This window comes from Lonchura striata, chromosome Z (genome assembly GCF_046129695.1).
Source record: "Lonchura striata isolate bLonStr1 chromosome Z, bLonStr1.mat, whole genome shotgun sequence".
NCBI classification, from domain to species: domain Eukaryota; kingdom Metazoa; phylum Chordata; class Aves; order Passeriformes; family Estrildidae; genus Lonchura; species Lonchura striata.
Window position 1 is genome coordinate 39878976 of NC_134642.1, and position 18852 is coordinate 39897827.

The window sequence follows — 18852 nt, forward strand, 5'->3', positions numbered from 1 at the left end:
AGAGGCACAGTGTCAGATTTTCCTTGCTCTGTCAGCACAAGGTCTGCCTCTGCTGCTCTGCAATATACTCTGCTGCATCAGGTGCCAGGAATCAGGATGCTTTGATAGGAGTTTCAGTCCACAGACCAGTATGGGTATCATGGCAATGTCTGCTTATCTGCAGAAATTCTCCTTTTTCCCCTAACTCCAGGGAGGCTGACTGTGAAAAACAAACACCTTGTCAGAAAGCCATGATTGTCCCTGCAAAGTGAATGGTAAATCAGGGGGAGGTGACAAGCATTAACTACCACAGTGGTTTCCTCAGCCAGAGTGCAGACTCTCACTTTACTTAGGCATCTCCTTCCAGGGGAGATCACCAGATAATTTACTCTTTCCCTAGCAAGCAGCTCCTAGACACTGAAGTCTGGATCCAGTCCCAGCTCCAATTTTGCACTTGCCGTGCTGAAATTTAATACCACAGTTTGCAACAAGCCTCCCCAAGCAGCAGGTGCAACAGACTAGTTTGGTTATGTTTTTTTTCCTGAGCTGAGTTAAAACACAGGGAGATGAGACCTTCTATTAAAGCTTAAACAATCTCATGCAGTATCTGCTGAAACTGGGACCACAGACAGCAGGGTGTTCCATGAAATGGGGACGTGGCTGGCCTCTTGCCATCATACACTGCCTTCTAACAGCTCAGAGACTCACAGCAGAGTCTCAAAAACATCAGCTGATTACTGCACAAAAAAAAAAAAAATCCAAATCAAATGAAGGAAGGAGTCTAAATTTGTATGACAGCTGAAAAATTCCCAACCTTAACAAAAAACAAAAACAAACAAAAAAATCACCCCTAACAACAGTCAGAGGCTTAGTCCTCTGCAGCTCGGCAATACTGGCAGGACAGATTCTCATGCTGCCACGCTGGCCTTCCACCCAGTAACCCTGCTGATTATGGATTTGGTGTGAGAAAACAGTGAGCTAATCCCAGTCCCTCAACATCACCATGTCTTTAGCTGCATCTGTGCATTTTAGGTCCCTCTGCTGGCAGTCAGACTGGTAGGATTTTCAGCTCTCTACCACCCGTGTTTGATAGATAACCTGTTCCCAAGTAAAATTTGAGCCAGTGCGGAGAAACACTGCAGCCATGAAACACTCCAGAGAGCCCTGAGGCCTCATTAAGATCCTCTGAATCGTGGCCACTCTGCTCATCGGGGAGGGTAAGAAAGCCACCAGGTCACTTCATCCCTTACACTGAACCCCAGCACCAGTGCAGTAAAGGCTATTTCAGCTGCTGGCCATGAAATAGCTTTTCTGGCTTCAATAATTCTGGTGTGATCACCATCAAGACAGATGTGCACACACCTCATTATGTTAAGGGGGGCAGATGCCTTGTGCTGGCAGTCCACGTGGGCCCTAACCATGGTGTACGGGCTTCTTGGGCCAGATTTCATGGTCTGAGCCATAAGGAAGCCTGAGCACCTTCTGCTCTTTTATTTTAAGTCTAAATGAAATGGCTGGTGCCCACTTACAAAACTTGAGAGGGTTCTGAGAACAATAATCCTTTACAAAAGCAGATTTGCAGCCCAGATAAATCAGAGCAGACTGATGACTGTCAGCTCCTGATCCCTTGACCTACTAAGGGTTTCTCTGAGCTTGCAGCACTTCCTGATGGCAGATGTGGGAAGAGGGTGGTATTTGGGTACTGGCCATCTCTTGAGAAAGTGGATCACAGTCAAAAGGCTACAAAATCACACATTACAAAGGTTGTGGATTTTTGGGTTGTGTGGCTGGACCTAAGGCACACCTGGGGTCAATACTGTCACCCCAGTAATATGGCCCATAGTAGATTCATGAAGAAAAATGAAGGCACATGACTGAGAAAGACATTGCCAATTCAACCTTTTCTTCAGATTGAAATTCTCTTTGCTCTGAGGTATATAGTTAGAGGGAGAAGAAAAAAAAGTAGCATTATAAACAATCTCAGGGAGCAGAGGTGCCTCCCACAGCACGTCCTCTCTTGTGCCAGGGAGGTCCTCTGGGATACCATACAACTCCATGCTCCAACTCACCCAGCCCTCCTTCCCCAGCAGCAGCACACATCTTTGGAAAATAAACTAGAATCAGAGAGTGTGTGTGGGTGAAAGAAAAGCCCCAAGTCCTTGATTTGGCAGCCCAGAGGGCAGAGCTCTGGGCAGCCACTGGCTCGGTGCCTTGCAGGCAGCACAGCCTCCTCTCCTGACAGCCCTTTACTTTGGTTTGCTTTGTTAATTTTTAAGAGGGATGGGGTGGGGGGTTGGGAAACTTTTTCCTTTTTTCTTCTCTCCTTTTTTTTTTTTTTCTTTCGTTACAATCCTTTGTGTTTATATTTGTCACTGTTTGGTGAAAATGTTCCCGTTGTGGCAAAGGGTGACTTTGGCCGCATGTTTCTCCCAGACATGATGAGTGCTCCGAAGCCGTGCTGGTGAGAGAAGGCGTAGCCAGAGCGGCGGGTGCTGGTCCGGCGCAGGCGTCGCTTGGGTGAGGGTGGAGGGGGCCGCTTTTTGGCTTCTTTGATTTTCATCAGGACCTGGAAATAAGGTGGGAAAAGTGGAAGGTACATCATTATTCACAAGCACAGTAGAAGAGAAGCAGAGGAAGGGAAACAAAAGCAGGGACTCAAAGACAAAAATGAGGAAAGGGCATCTTCTATTTTATTTTAAAAGGTGTTAATTGGAGCGTTGTCTGTAAATCATGGGAGGGAATTATTTCCATGTGCATCTCTGTTAATGCCATAGTTGGGGTATGGCTGTAGGACTTACAGTCAGATCACCCAAAATGTGAAAGTCATCTGAACAAGTCAAAATTCCAGAAAATAAATAAGGAAACATTTAGGAATTGGCATATTTAATATAGAAAACAGACTACTAAAGGGAGTTTCTGATGCATAAAATATTTTTATGATTATAATGTTGATTGTTATAGACTTATAGATTCACAGAGTGGCTTGGATTGGAAGACACCTTGAGAATCATCTCATTCCAGCCCCGCTACCACTATATCAGGTATATCAACACTAAATACAACCTGGCATTGAATGCTTACAGGGATAATAGAGAGAATCCTGTATTCCTTGGCAGATGGGAAATAAATATTGCACTTTATTTGCAGGTGGTGGGCTTTCTGCTCCCAGGTGGCCACTGACTTAATCTGCTATCAAGAACCTTTTCAGAATGGGGCTGTCTAATGCAGGAGGCTGCTATTGAGAGCCTGTGGCTTAACAGAACCCCCAGGTGCCAGATTCCTGTGCTTCTTGCTTGGCACAATGGCAGTGGCAGGTGCTTGACATCTCAAACATCAGGCCTGTCTGCTGCCAGCTGGGGGACTCTGTAGAGCTGGAAACCGTCTCCTCTCCTGTGACCATTCATTTCCAAGAGGAGGCAGAGAAGTAATTTTGTGCTAGAGAGAGGGATGCTCAACCTTGGCAATGAGGCTGGGATTCTGGGTGATAGCTGTGTTTGACTTCTGCTCAGCCGGGGTAAACTCAGACCAGTTTTACACCCCACAGCTGCCTCGAGCTGTTTCAAGGACCTCCCTAGCCAGAAGTCTTCTCCAGCAAGGCCTACCCTCTTTGTAAGGGCTAAGAATTCCCCTAACACGTTCTTCTACAGTCATAGAGAACCTGTGGAGCTCCACAGACGTCTGGAGGATGACCAGGGAGAGCGTCAACTGCGGTGCCTTCCCCTGGGGCTGTGCTCTGACCCCGATTCGCAGCAGCTCAGCGCAGGGGAAGGAAGGAAGCACGAGGTGGCAGTAGCATTCAGCAAATGCTCCTGTTTGGAAGCGAGCCCGGGGAGCCCTGTGTGCGCTGATGTCTTGAGGGGTCCCTTGGCTGCAGCGAGCAGTGCGCTCCCTGCCCACTCCATCACTCCCTGCCTCTCCTTGCCCTGGTGCCCTCAGCTTCATATTCCCGAGGATGGGAGAGAAGCTCGTTCCAGAGGGGGCATACAGCCATTGGCTACAAAAAGTAAATTCTAAAATAAATTTTAAAATCCCCAGCAAACATATATAACACAGTGGAGGGTGAAAGCCTGTGGTCTGCCAGGCTAAAAACTGCACAGCATCAGGGTGGGAGGAACATGCCACTCCTTTGCCACTGAGCCACAGTGCTTAAACCCTGCACCTAAAAATAGTGCAGCTTTCCTGCCTCAGAGCAGTCTAATCCACATGTCAATAATCTCAGCCTTGGTCCCAGCTGCAGATGGTTTGAACTGTGCCAAACCCCAAATTCAGTCCTCGTTCTCTGGGGAGTCAGGGACAGACAGATGGCAGCAGTTGCACTGACACGGACACACACCCCAGGTGATGCCAAGCCCGTGCAATGTGGCTCCATGGTGAGCCCAGGCCATGGTAAGCAGGATTTCTGGTTTAATAAGGTATCTCCTTACCTTGTCGCTGGGAGTTGGCTTTAACTGAGCCTTCAGGAATCGAAAGCCAACCACCGGCAGCACACAGAGGGCGATGCTGAGAAAGATGGCCAGCCACACGTTTGGTTGGCTGAGGGTGTTACGAGCCGTACCTGTAAAACAAACACATGATTAAAACTGTAAAAGCAGCACCTCCCACCATTATTCCCTATTGCTCTCTGTGATTCCAGAGCACTTGGAAAACAGACCAAAATACAAGGCAGACATTGTCTCCAATAGTGAAATCAACTGGCTAGAGAAAGAAGTGCAAAGCCAGTTCTCTCTTGTTGCTGTCTGAGATGAGCAAAGTAAAATGCAACGTTCAGACATGATTGCAACAACAACCCAGGTGGACAAGGGTGTCAGAGTGAGTGTTTTCTCTCTATGAAGAGTCAAATCACAGCAAAGGATTGATATAAACACTCAGGAGACCTTAAGCAGCGGCCCTGGACTCCAGTGCAAAAGAAGGAATACTCCTTTCTTGCTTCCCAGCACCATTTCCTAAAGGATATGGAGTACTGGCTCTGCCCAGCAGGCGATGGAAATCACAGCCCTCTGTGAGAGGAGCATGTGTTACTCTGGGGATCTGCACAGACAGCATAGCCTAATGAGGATGTTGGCAGCACCACTGCCACGTAGTGGCATGTCACTGATACCTCCTTTGAAACCAAAGTGCTCACTGCTGGCTTTTACAAAACTGAGGGAATGTAAGATAGAACAAACAGTCTGCAAAACTCTCATTACAGGGCTTCAAAATGATGGTATTGGCAGTATATTTGCTGAATATTTTCTTCCAGTTGGCCAAATTCTGCTTTAATACTACTTCACTGAAATTTAAGTAAACAAGTTGTCTTAGTCCAGACTAGAAACACTTTCCTAAAACGTGGTTCAAACTGGGACCTTATTAAGTATCCCTCAGCATTATGACTTCTTTTACCAGTGTAGTAATAACAGAGCAGCAATGAGATACTGCTGGCAAGTGAGCTAGAACCATTATAGAATACTCAAGGTGGAGAGAGACCCTCAAGATCATCCAGTCCAACTGTCCACCTGCCCTGGGAAACTGAACAGACATTCTGACTTCTCTGACTTCTCTCACTCAGCCATCTCAAAGTGGATGTGATCATCTGCTTGAAAAATATGTTGCAACAACTAACCTGCCTCTCAGATATTTCTAAGTTGGCTAAGCCCCTTGCTGTTGCAGTGAAGATAGGCAAAATAAGTCTTTACTGGAAAATATCAGTAAAAATGAAGGCATTGATTAGTACAAAAATCTGAGACTTGAAATAAAAAGCGTCGGGACTTCAGAAGTAGAGACTCATAACAACGTTGTTTCTTTATTGTCAATGGATGCACAGAGCTATTAAAATCATCAGAATTACTTTTAATTACTTTGCTTACATGTATGTACATGTTCTTCCTGGTCAAAGTCTCAGGAGATGGACTAATTTTTTTATCCTTATTTTTTTGCATGTGCTCAGAAATCTGTTATGTAAAATATCTACAAAGACTTGGTCACCACTGGTATGTTTTGTTGTTGAGGAATTTGCCATTTAACCCAGCAGAAGGCTCACAATAATCACATGGTATTTTTCTTATGTCTGACTGGATGTTGTACTTCTATGCCTTCCTATGCCAAAATGTTAACTTATTTACAAAGATCACATATCTACAAATAAGATGTTCTTAGATAGCTGTAAAAATTGAATAACTGAAACCCAAATATAGAAGAGCAGCAGAAAACATTCCATCCAGCTCATTAGGCTTATTTAAAGGACCATTCCCATGACTGCATGGGAATGTCCACTCTTACACAAAGAAGGAAACATGACACACATTCACCTGGATGGATGGGATTCAAAATAAATACCAGCAACCCTCAGAAATATCCTGGCATTTCTTGCAGAAAAGGCAACCATTATATCCTGAAATATGCATATAAATACTTGGAAACTTTAAGCCCTGCAGTATGTCCATTCTGAGTGCAGTCCAGATTTGTCCCAAGGCTTACCAATGAAGGGAAAGGAGGCTGTGAAGATCAGATACATGCCGTCACTGTACATGGTGAAGGTGATAGCAAAATAAACAGAAAGGCTGCCCCAGATGAAGAACTGGTTGACAACTGTCCAGTAAGAGGTGTCCAGGCCAATCTGAAAGAACAGAGCAATGCAGCTATTGACAGTGCATTCCTGATTTAGCACATCTGTGCTGAACACAGCTTGTTCTTCTGCTTTGTACATCTCCCCCTGGGAATGCTAGTCATTCAAGTCTCAAGAAATAACAAGTCACAAATCATAAGATTCTGGGAAACCATTCAAGGCAAGATTACTACATTTATCCTGTTGTTGCCCTCTTATCAAGCATTCATTAATGGCCAGTCCTGGAGACAGGATATTAAGGGACTTAAAGATCATCCTGTACCAACCCCACTGCCATAGACAGGGGTTACCTTCCACTAGATCAGGTTGCTCAGAGCCCCATTTATCCTGACCTTGAACACTTCCAGGGATGGGGCATCCATAGCTTCTCAGGGCAACCTGTGCCTGTGCCTCAACACCGAGAGGGAAGAATTTGTTCCTAGTGTCTAACCCAAACCCACTCTTATTTCAAAGCCAGTAACTCTTCTTCTGTTATTATATGCCCTTTTCAAAAGTCCCTCCCCAGCTTTCTTGTGGCCCCTGATAAGTACTGTTAGGCTGCAATTAGGTCTCCCTGGAGCCTCTTCTTCTCCAGACTCAACAACCCCAGTGCCCTCAGCCTCCTTAGCAGAGTGCTCCAGCCCTCTGATCAACTTCATGGCCCTCCTCTGGACTTGCTCTAGCAGGCCCTCATTGTTCTTATGCTGAGGGCCCAGGAGCTGAACACAGTAAGTTCAATGAGTCAGGTCTTATTTCCCACTCCTTGGCTGTAATGTAGCATTGAAAGTTAGGAGAACAAGCCTGCAAAGACTTCATACAGCAGGAGCTATTATCCAGGGAAGTGTGATAGACTGGTTTTCTTCTAAGTAGTCTCTCTCATCCTGATAGTACCATCTGAATTTTCTACCACCAAGTCTTAGCTATTTCTTCCAGCAAGTTCAGGCTGCGTCACACATACATCATGCACTGGGCCAGGCTGCAGAGACATCTCCATAATGGAGAACCTATAAATAACTGCTTGATGTCAGACAGACAGTCCTGTGCTTCAAACCCTTCCCATAAAACTAGAACGTGTTCTTCTCTATTCCCTGTCTTAACTAATTTGTCTGTTATGATTGCAATCTTCCCAAGGCAAAGACTCTTCTTTCCTGTCACCCTGATCTTTTATAACATACATATCTCCTGTTCTGCTGAACTGAGGAGACTAATCCGGTGTCAAGAGGCTTTTTTTGCAATGCACAATGCAGTAGCAAATACAATGCTGTCATTGAGCCTCCAGATGCCGCTATCATGAAACAACAACTAAGTACTAAAAATATTACCTGGGGTGCCTTACCTGTACAGACACCACGATCAGTAAGCAGGTCTGGGCCATCAGAGCAAAGGACTGGTAGTCAGCAATGGCCTTCCCATCACTCCTCATTGTATTGTACATGGCCCCATAGGGGATGAAGAAGAGGATGAGGGAACTGTAGATCCCCTGCAACATGCACTTGACAAACACCACCTTGTTAAAGTAGAGGTTTTGCTGGCCGGGCACATATAGCTGAGGGAACAGCATGCTCCAGCGATCATCCACATCCTGAAAGCAGAGAGGAGACAGTCAGATTTGCTGGCAGCTACCCAGACAAATACACAGACCAGTTTGGGCTGCCATGTCCCTGTGACGAGCATTTCCATGAGAAAAGGCTTTCACTCTGTTGCCATGCTTACTGGCACGGCACATCCCCAGGTCACCTGGGCATATTTTCCATAATGTATTTTACCTTTCTTGTGCTAAAAAAAAAAAAAAAAAAGACAGCTGATAAAAAAGAAAGAATATACACTTCATCTAGAGCAGACTACATGGTATGTTCTCCAGAGAATTGACTGGAAGATAAGGGTTAGAAAATACCTCCCAACACAGGCAAGGCTATGTGACTTGGATCCCTTAAGTGTCCAGAGTGGAGCACTGAACCACTAGAAAGTAGTCAATTCCTATTTATTAAAGTTGTAAAATACATATAGGAGCAGCTTTATTTCTCCTTTGTCTTGTCAAACAGTAATAGTGAGGTTGAAATTTGTGTGAGATTATCATAGGATGAACTCACTAGAAAGGCTGAACTTGCAAAATCTGGTTTCAAAGATCTCATTAATTGTTTTATCTGGTCATTAGTAAGTCACTTGCCAGGCTTCAGGAACACAGGAAGTAGGGTATGTCTGCTCCAGGAGAGGGTTGCAAGGGCATCTACTGCTGTAGGCAGCAGCCTAACCCAAAAATCTCATCACACACTGAAACATACAGGCCAAGTCAGGGTAATCATATTTATCTCAACTCCCTGTTCCTCGCAGCGCTACTTAAACCCTAATCATATGATTAAGGCGATACACCTTCTCTCTGGTGCATTTTTTTTTGTGTGTGTGATTTAAGTTCTCTCTGTCAGCTATTATCAGGGGTTACCACAGTATGTAGCCAAAATGTCAGCTGCTTTTGCTTCATGGAACCAGCTCAAAACACCTAGAGACAAAACCCCTATGAATAAAATCCCCAAAGTAATGACAGAAACAGTACCTGATCAAAGAGACTCATTCCTAGCACTGGGAGAGAGGTGTATACCAAATTGTAAAGTGTAATGAACCACTCATCATAGACAGTCTGGGGAAAAAAACAAAGCAAGTGAAGTTAGCAAAAAAGCTGTGCTTCCCATTTATTTGAAAGTATATGCAATTACTTGCTGCAACACCTTGGTTTCAGTTGTTACTGAGACAAAAGGGATGAGATGACTCAAACTGAGCATCCCTAAAGAGAGGAAGGATCACATTATGCCAATCCAGTCTGCTGAGCATCCATTGCTGGCTGTAGCCAGAGCAGGATCCCTCTGCACCACCCTGCACCTCCAGCCCCTGGATATCTGCACTCCCCATGTCTGTGTTTGGTTGGAGGCTGGTTTGCATGAATCAACACCAGTTTTTTCACTCTGGATGTCCTCCTCTGGCAAGCTCTTGAGGCCCACAGGCATCTCAGGTTAAACTGCTTGCTCCAAATATGCTAATAGCACAAGCATAGATCTTACAAGATTGGTACCAAACTCAAATCTGTGTCATCAGCTGATGGTTGCAATCACTTTGAATACTTTTGAAAATCCTGCAAGTGAAGTATGTGCTTCATAATGCTCCTAAATGCCAGGGAAGGTTTATACTGGGTATTATGAAAAAAAATATTCATTGAAAGGGTGGTCAGTGTTTAAAAAACATGTGGATGTGGCACTGGGTGATGTGGTTTAGTAGTGAACATGGCAGTGGGTTCATGGTTGGACATGATGATCTTGGAGGTCTTTTCCGACCTTAATGATTATGAAATTATATAATATATATATTCTGTCTTCAGGCATAATGCTCCAGCAACAGCAATGGAGGCAGCAATATCTGCTTTATACCCATGTGGCTAAAGAAGACAGACCTGATTTTGTTAAGTGAGGTGGGAGGAATGGCTTAGTTTATTTTCTTGTAAAATAAAAATGCTAGATTTCCTTTGCTTTAAAATGCTAGATCTAGACTTATAGAATGGCTTTTGTTGGAAGGGTTCTGTAAAATTAATCTAAACCAACCTCCCTGCAATCACAACAGACATCTTCAACCAGGTCAGGTTGCTCAGGTCCCCATCCAACCTGACCTGGAATGTTTTCAGGAAGGGGGCATCAACCACCTCTCTGGGCAACTTCTGTCAGTGATTTACAAACTTCATTGCAAAAAACTTTGTTGTATCAATGAAGCTTAGTTTAAAATCATTACCCTTTGTCATAATGCAGTAGGCCCTGCTAAGAAGTTCCTCTACAGCTCTCTTGTAGCACTTTTAGGTCCTGAAGGGTGAGATCTCCCTGAAGCTTTTTCATTTGCCAGATGAACAAGCCCTCCACCCTCAGCCTGTTCACAGGAGAGGTGCTGCCCTCTGACCATCTCCATGTCCCTGACAAAACCAAAACTGAACCTACCTGTGCTGAGAAGCCAGAGAAGAAGCCATACCAGAAATGCACCAAGGTGAAGGCAAAATTCTTATAGAAGAAGTACTTGAGGAACTTGCACATGCGGATGTAGGACCACCGTCCATGGACCAGGAGCAGGCGCTGCAGGTAGCGGAACTGTGCGAAGGAGAAGTCACTGGACAGGACCGCCTGCATCCCCTCCTGGCCACTGATGCCAACCCCAATGTGGGCAGCTGCAACAAGAAGGTGGTTGATCACATCATTATGCTGAGAGTTTTCACTTCCCAATTCTTAAAAGCAGTTACCCTGAGTTGAACATAGTGTTAATTCCCTCACAGCCTTCATGAAAGTCATAATGAAAAGGTTTTAATTTTTTTTTTTTAAATGGTGCACTAATTCTTTCAGCAGCACTATGATTTTGGCTCTGTGATACATTTCCCACAAGTGGGATTTTATTATTTGAATGAAGTTATAGGTTCAGTGACAGTTTATGTTTTTTTCTGAATGCTTTCCAGCAGCACAAATACTGTTGTTTATAATGGGTGCTATTATGAAACAATAGCTTTAATTTATATTGACATGTGACTTTTATTTAACATGTGTGCATGTCCTTCCAGCAGCCTTAAAACATCATCCCAGACAGGCAAAATCTTCAAACCATTTTAATCTTTCTCAGACACTGCTAAAAGGCAGACTGTAGCCTTTTTACATTTCCTAGGCTTTATTAGTTCAATCAAATAATTAGATATAAGAGTCACATTTTTATTTAATAGTAACTTGCATTTATTAAACATGGACATAAGTTTAATGTGACAGCTAATTATACAGCTTTAACTAATGAATACAATCTTAATGCCTGAAAGTTGGTTAGATTCAGAGGTTTCCACTGAACTGAATTGATAAAATCCCAAAGTCTCAATCCTCTTGTGGGAGGAGTGGATTAGTTTCTAATTATTATGTACACTTTAACTTTCTTCTCCTTTCTTTGCTGACTGCCTCACTTATCTCCCTTGAAGCTCTCTACTTAGCCTTTTCTTTCTTAATTAAGAGGCTCCAGTTAATCAACTCTTGCCAATTAACATGAGGAAGATTAGCAATAGGTCCGTCTGAATAATCTTAATTTAATTATACCTAGTTAGGGCTTTTTTCATAAATTCATTGAGGTAATGCAACATCAAATGATGCTCAAGGATGGAGAGGCCTGGAAGCCTACCATCTGTAACTGAAGTGAGATAATTAACAAACAGTCCTGACACAAAGAAATGCTGAAAAAAAACAGTCCACATAATATTATACAGTCAAAAAGATTTTCTTCTGCTTTGAGCTAGGCCCTCTATGATCTAAACTCTTTGTTATATACATTGCCCTTGTGATGGTGGCCGTGCAGACACACTGATTGACACATCACAGCCCAGGAGACACAACCTGTAGTGAGAGTGATCTGCAAGATCTGCCAAAATCTGCCAAAAGACAGACACTTGTTTCTACAAACAGGGTGGTATGGGAGGCACTCAGATATGTGTTCCTGCTGCTAGCCTGTCTCAGAGAACAAATACCTTTTTGAGTCAGTCTGTTACAGCATGCTAGCTGTTGGCATTCACTCACTTTTGATCATGCTGACATCGTTGGCACCATCTCCAATCGCCAGGGTCACAGCCTTCTTGTACTTCTTCACTAGCTCCACCACCTGAGCCTTCTGCAGGGGAGTCACCCGACAGCAGATCACCACTTTGCACATGCAGGCAGTTCTCACCAGCTCCAGCTCCAGGTTCCCTTCTAGCGCGTAAGCCTGGAAAGGAGAAAAGCTCTCAGGGAAGGCTCACAGCAACTCCTGGCCTGACAAAGAAGGTGCAGTGAGGTGGCCACGACAGCTGAGCCAGGCTGTTACACCCACATGGGTGAATCCATCCACCCAGTCACAGGGAGCATGCACACTGCACATCACACCGTGCACCCTACACTGACCACCACAGCTGGGCATGAAAAACAGCTGGGCATTCCCAGCATCTGCTCTGGCTGATGTAATCAGACTGAGAGCAGAGGTGTCAAACACCAAGAGCAGGAAGCTGCTGCAGGGCTTGAGACAACCTTGTGCATCTCCATGTGAGAGAGTGTCTGCTCATCCCTCTTGGATTACTATTTAAGGTCTGTGAGATAAATAGGAAAGATTTCAATTTGTTTAGTGCCTAATTAAAAAAAACATGTAAAAAGTTAAGCTCAGGTGGGCATGACAAAGCAAAACACAAAACTAGGGAGAAGGCTGCTTTACTCTGAGTGCTGACCTTTTAACTCATTCAGCTGTGTTATTGCTATTTGAAAAGCACTGAGATAATTGGATGTCTAGTCACCCCTCCAGCTCTGCATGAGGAGGGAACAGTATGAGCTTTTCAAATTTCTTTCAGATCATGCTTTATGTCTCTGTTCTTTGTTGCCTCTTTTAAGCAGACATGCATGGAAGGAATCTACAAGGCTCACTCCTGCTCGGAGCCATTACAGCAGGCCCACTGCCTTGTCTGTGTGAGGCAGACAGTCCTTAGGTCACATATTCTTTCTTTTTGAAACAGAGAGCTGTAAGTCACCAGTGTCGCCTTTTTCCTCTGTTATGGCAGGAGTCTTGCTCAACAAGAGACCTTTTCATTTTTCAGCCTGAGTACTGCTGGTCAGTGTAGTCAGAGATGGTATTTGCCTCAATATCCTTGCTGCATAGCACCAGCAAAATGTTACCACTTTGTATTTTAATTGGTGCAACTGCATGCAAGTAAAGTGGCATGATGATGCCTTTAAGGATGCTGACAATTTGCTTTCTTCAGGCAGCACCAGATGTGTGCATAGCCCAGCACTACCCTCCCACCCCTCTATAAGCAGGGATAGAGCACCTGTGTGTGGGACAGTATCACACCATTGTTCAAGCTTATAGAAATAAATAAATGACATCTAGATATGTCTGTACTGTCCTTGTGGTCCCATCAAGGAGAAAGCCGTAATCCTGGTGAAACTCATTTTGTCTACTGTGTGGACTGGCGGCTCCCACACAGCCCAGATTGTGTGGGATGTATCCCCTTGTCAGGGTGTAGGTGAGTGTGTGTTTTTCAGGAATATAAAGAAAGCTTTGCCATCACTGCTGGAGGAGTTCTGCTAGCACAGCACTCAGGGTCTGTGCTGCAGGCTGAAGGGATGGAGTAGGAACAGGCAAGGGCCTTTCAGGTGATGTCTATGCAGTGCACATGGACCAAACCTGACAGACCTCTTGTCTGCTTTACAGTGGTAATCCAGGGATTATGGCCCTGGAGTTCAAGGGCAAGTGAGTGTAAAAGAAGGAGAAAGGGTAATTAACAACCTAGGCACTGTCTCAGAGTGTTTGAGATCTATACACATGGCACATGAGCCAAAAGCAGAGAAAGATGAGATTTTCTTTATTTGCTGGGCTGATGTAGAGCTGGAAGTGAAAATTGCTGGGCTGTCATTAATAAAGGTAGCAACCACAGAGAACAGAAGCATCCTGTTTCTGGGAGGTGGCACCTCCCAGAACTTTCTAAATATGTCTATTTGCTATGTCTATTTGCTTTCACTGAGATCTGGGAAAGTAAAATACAACAGATAAATAAACCTCACATAAATTAAATGTTCCTCGCAGACAGGTTTGAATTGATCTAAATTGTTTTTTCTTTCTTCTAACTGGTTCTAAAATATTTCCCAATATAGATAATTTATTGCTGGGTTTCACTGTTCTCACCAGGAAGATATTTCACCCAGTACTCTTTTATCTCAGTTTGACTCTATTATTGTCTTTACCTGTTATAATTTTGAAGACTATTACCAAGACTGATCAGATTCTCCAGGCTCAGAAATCCCAACTGACTCAGTTTCCCCCTATGCTTTCCAGATCATACCTGATTCAGATTTCTTTGTACCAGTCTGGTGTCACTTGCTTTCTTTCTAAGCAGTTACTGCAAACACTGACCATCAAATAGATGTGGGATAGCCCTCTGCAGATGACAGCTAACTGTTGTTTTAGATCAACAGTGAAGCCTTCAGAGCCACGCTTCCCAAGCAGTCTTTAATCTGCCACAATTTCATCTAGAGTGTATTGCTTCAGTTTGGAAGAACATTGTGGGAGAGAGTATCAATGTATAGTTAAATCATAATATCTATATCCTATAAATTAAGCATATCTGTTTTCAGCTATATTCAGTAGAATATGTCCTTGGCACTGAAACCCACATCTCATGTTATCTTCTTGCTGCAAACACAAACCTCATTATTTTTCTAGTATATTTCCAGAAATTAAATATGATCCAGCTACTCTATCCTTCCTGTTCACCAAAGATCAAGGCCAACTGTTCTCTTTTCCTGAAGCATCCTCTGACACCTTGTCTGTCACCTTTGATGTCTTAGATAACCACTGAACCTAATCTTCAGTAAGGAGGAAAAAACCCCTTGTCCTCTAGAGCTGAATTTTTAAAGCATTTTTCAGACTTTCAGTATGTCTTGCAGTAAGCTCCTCAGGGAACTCAGCCCTAGCAAGGCTCTGAACTTTCCTTACCAGGCTGTGGCCAGTGATAACCAGACCATACACCCCATTTGCTTGCTCATCAGGTATAATTATTTGGTTTTTTGAAGATTTTTCAAACTGAATGTTGACTTCATCACTGTCCAGAAAGGAGTCTGGCTTCATCTTTTTTCTTGCATTCCTTAAAAAAAAAAAAAAAAGAGATAATGATGGAAATCTGAAAATTGTGCAAATACGTATCTGTTTTATAAGAGCAACTTTATGAAAACAAAAAACCCAACGATTCCCTTTGATAGTTCAGTCCAATTTTTACTGTATCCCAACAACAATATGCATTGCTTAGCTGCTGCTGTCTGCGCAGATCATCCACATTTCTGAAACTCTAACTAGTGTTGCTAAACTTCTGCTAATTTTAAGTCAAACAAACCATCTGAGTGCCATGAAGGATGGTATTCCAGAAGATATCTGATTTTCTGTGCATGTTGTCTAGCAGCCATCTACTCCAAGAGAAAAGAACTGCAAACCTTCCCCATTTTTCACCTTTATCTAAGAACCTGTGTCTACAGAGGAGGTGAGGAAGGGAGGTAAGTTCTCAGATATTGTCAAAAAGGTATTCAGACAAAAGACATACCCAGACAAAGGACAGCAATGTAAATAGATGGCAAGAACAGTACAGCATCAGCATAGCCCAAACCTGGAGCCAAAGCCTTTGTAGCTCAAGATCACTTGTTGGTCATTTTAGCTAATACTCCCTATCTGACTCTACTTTCTTATACCTTTACATAATTTGAGCTCTTGGATAAAAGAGCTTCAGCATTTACTCTGAGAGGAGATTTCTATATGATGTTTAGCTTCTGGATCTTCCAGGGAGGCAGCTCTCCCTTATCTAAGGTCCCTGAATGAACTGCAGCAAGGAAAGCTGATGGGGAAAAAGAAGGTGGAATGATACAAAACAAAAATAATGCTAATGCACAGAATGAAACTGGTTTTTAGCCATTTACCTCAGCTCATTCAGTACATCATCAGATGTGCTGCCTTCAATAATGAAAACCTCTTCCATGTCATCATTCAGCAAGTTGCAGGAGTAACCAATATTCATTGCTGTCTCTGGAAAAGATAAACCAGGAAGATAATCCATCTCAGCAGCCCCAAATTCACCCACTTCTGTAGACTTTTTGTTCACATGGCAAAAGCTCTCTTTCTGACTCAAAAGAGATTGGAGCCTTTCAGAGTCAACAGTAAGTGAGCCAGGAGAGTCGCTTTGATGCTTGTACCAGCCAATTTGACTTCATAAGACCACAGGAAAAAAATAACTCTACCAACATGAAAAAGCTTAAAATACCCTTTAATCAACATATTTGGAGGAAAAAAAAAAAAAAACCCACCAAAAAAAACCCCAAAAAACAAAAACCAACCAAACAAAAAACACCAAGCCACTTCATGTTGATTCAAAAATTTTTTCAGGATTTTTAATTGCCCTCTCCCTGCTTCCAGAAAAGCCCCAAAACCCAAAACACAACTCTGTAAAAGAATATGACATTTTGTCCATAACATTCTGGAAATATATTTTGGTATTTTATAGCAAAACTATTGCATTTGGAACATGACAAAACTAAATGGTCCATTTTTCTCAAAAATTCTCTGCTCATGTCTTGGATGAAATTATTTGCAAACACTTTTGACCTCCCTGAAACACCATTGTTTCAGTGAAAATACTGTCTCCAAAAGAATTCACTGGAGTCTATTTGCTGCTCTTTCCATCTCCATCTCCTATGTTTCCTCCATTTCTATTTGGGATGATAAGAGCCAGCAACAAGCTGAAATGCACCCAACATCCACTTTAACATGAAAGTTTCTGGAAAGCAGGACAAGTTTTTTTCCACCTTCTTCACCTGAATGATCAACTGGGTGAAGGTGACACCTTTTCACAGCTTATGTCAGGGACTATGGGTTGCCTAACATCACCTCTCCAAGGACAATGCTGCCTTCACCCTGCTTCCACTCTTATGACAGAAATGAAATACAGGCATGAGCTAGTAATCTGATCTAATTCTAGTTAACTGACATTCTGCATTGCTGGCAATGAAGCAAAGCCATGTAAGTTTGTCTGCTGTGCAGTTTTCAAAGAATGAGAACACAGGTCTTAGCAGAACAATCCCACCAGTGGAGAAGAGAAGCATGCAAAGCTGTAGCACTTTTACCTTGCTTATCTCCAGTGAGAACCCATATCTTGATGTTGGCTTTGGCAAGAGTCTCAATTGTCTGTGGTACCCCATCTTGTAGCTTGTCCTCTATGGCTGTGGCACCTAGCAGCTTAACAGAAATGGCAGGGAGCTGGTTAAATCCTCCCACTGCTACCAAAGGAGAAAGCATTGAACCTAATTATTTAAGCAAACACAAATGAAATCTCCAGAAATAAGGTTGTACTGATTGTCATTCTTCCTCAGCAAATTTACTGTACAGAGGACAGCCCTGATCCTGCAGGTGTTCTAGGCTCTAATCTCCCCAGGCTCTGATGGATTATGAATATGCATGAAATTATTTGCAAGAATATTTGCAGAGCTATAGGTCTGTGTTGTTCCATGTGTTCCCTTCACAGCAGATAGAGCTTTAAAAGAGGGGCAAAGACACTCTGGATCTGTGTCCCAGACCTCCTCTGGTGTGGAACTTGATCCCAGCCATGCAGTACTGCAGATGTCACATGGCTGCTAAACATCTTCTCCAGCCCTTAACAGACCTATCCCCATCCCTGGTCCACACTGTTACACAGCTACACCACAGACTGCTCAGGACAAAAACCTTCATTATTTTTAAGTTACTGCTTTTTCTGCTGTTTGAAGGTAGGTGGTGGCTTTAACCTGTAATCAAAGAGACGTGGAGGTTTCACTGCAACCTCAGATTTCACTGCTACCACCTACCTCCTGCTGCTTGGAGACTAAATTCAGAGGTTGGTTTTAAGCCTGGGATCCCTTTTGGCATCCTGAGATGTCCATCAAAAATCAGATATGAGTGTTATCAATGTAGGTAACAGCTCTGAGGGAACTTCTTTACAGGGTCCTCCAAAATGTACAATCCCTGTTTACAGTAGTTCCTGTTCCAGCTAGAGAGACTGCAACCTCCAAAGGCCAACATTTCCACAGCTCACACCTGCTTCCTCCCTGAGCACTGCTGGCATTCTGAGCATACAGCTAATGGAAGGAGCAAAGGAGCCAGGATTTCTGGGATTTCAAGAAAGCATTGCCATGATTGCAAAAGCTGGATTGCTTCTCTTCAGATCACACACATGCTTTTCATTCATTATTCATGGCTCTAAAACACAGGCAAATTCTCCAGGGCATTTCAAAACTGTAACAACACTTAGGGAGAGAAGAATGACCCAAAGATCACTGTTTAGCTCTATTTCAAATTGACACGAATGTGTTCATGGATATCATTTACCCATCCTGCCCAGGGCTGGAAGAACAAAGGAGACATTCTCATGGGCACTGGAAATTATTCACTGCCTGCCATTTCAAAGGCTGAAAAATAAATAGGTCAGCCATTTGCACATACAAAGGATAGCTATGAAATATTTGTGTCCACGTCATCTCCTGAAGGCTCTGATATGTCACTTCATCACAAGAAAGCTACTCTGACACCCACATGAGTTAAAATAAAACCATTCCCCTGAACTGGTGGCTGACACCGCAGTTACGGTCTCCTGATGGAGGTGCCAGTGAACACCCAGGGCTGCCGTGTTCTGACCTGCTCCTGTCACACAGCGCACTGAGTTGTTTGCAGAGCAGTGTTTACCAAAGTCACACTGAGCTGTTTATTGACAA

General features: G+C 43.4%; 1 protein-coding gene across 2 annotated transcripts in view; it reads right to left on the reverse strand.

Annotated features, from left to right (window-relative positions):
• Positions 1-1371: 1371 nt before the first annotated feature.
• LOC110484181 (phospholipid-transporting ATPase ID) overlaps positions 1372-18852 on the reverse strand; it is an 83814-nt gene continuing 66333 nt past the window's right edge. For both annotated transcript variants that reach the window (XM_021554646.2, XM_021554647.3), the window contains exons 19-28: positions 17233-17344; positions 16033-16138; positions 15065-15212; positions 12127-12310; positions 10531-10754; positions 9111-9194; positions 7896-8141; positions 6433-6571; positions 4404-4534; positions 1372-2545 (exon numbers count right to left, since the gene is read on the reverse strand). In XM_021554646.2, coding sequence (XP_021410321.1) covers positions 2324-2545; positions 4404-4534; positions 6433-6571; positions 7896-8141; positions 9111-9194; positions 10531-10754; positions 12127-12310; positions 15065-15212; positions 16033-16138; positions 17233-17344 — 1596 coding nt within the window. In that variant the 3' untranslated portion in view covers positions 1372-2323. The remainder of the gene's footprint in view (positions 2546-4403; positions 4535-6432; positions 6572-7895; positions 8142-9110; positions 9195-10530; positions 10755-12126; positions 12311-15064; positions 15213-16032; positions 16139-17232; positions 17345-18852) is intronic.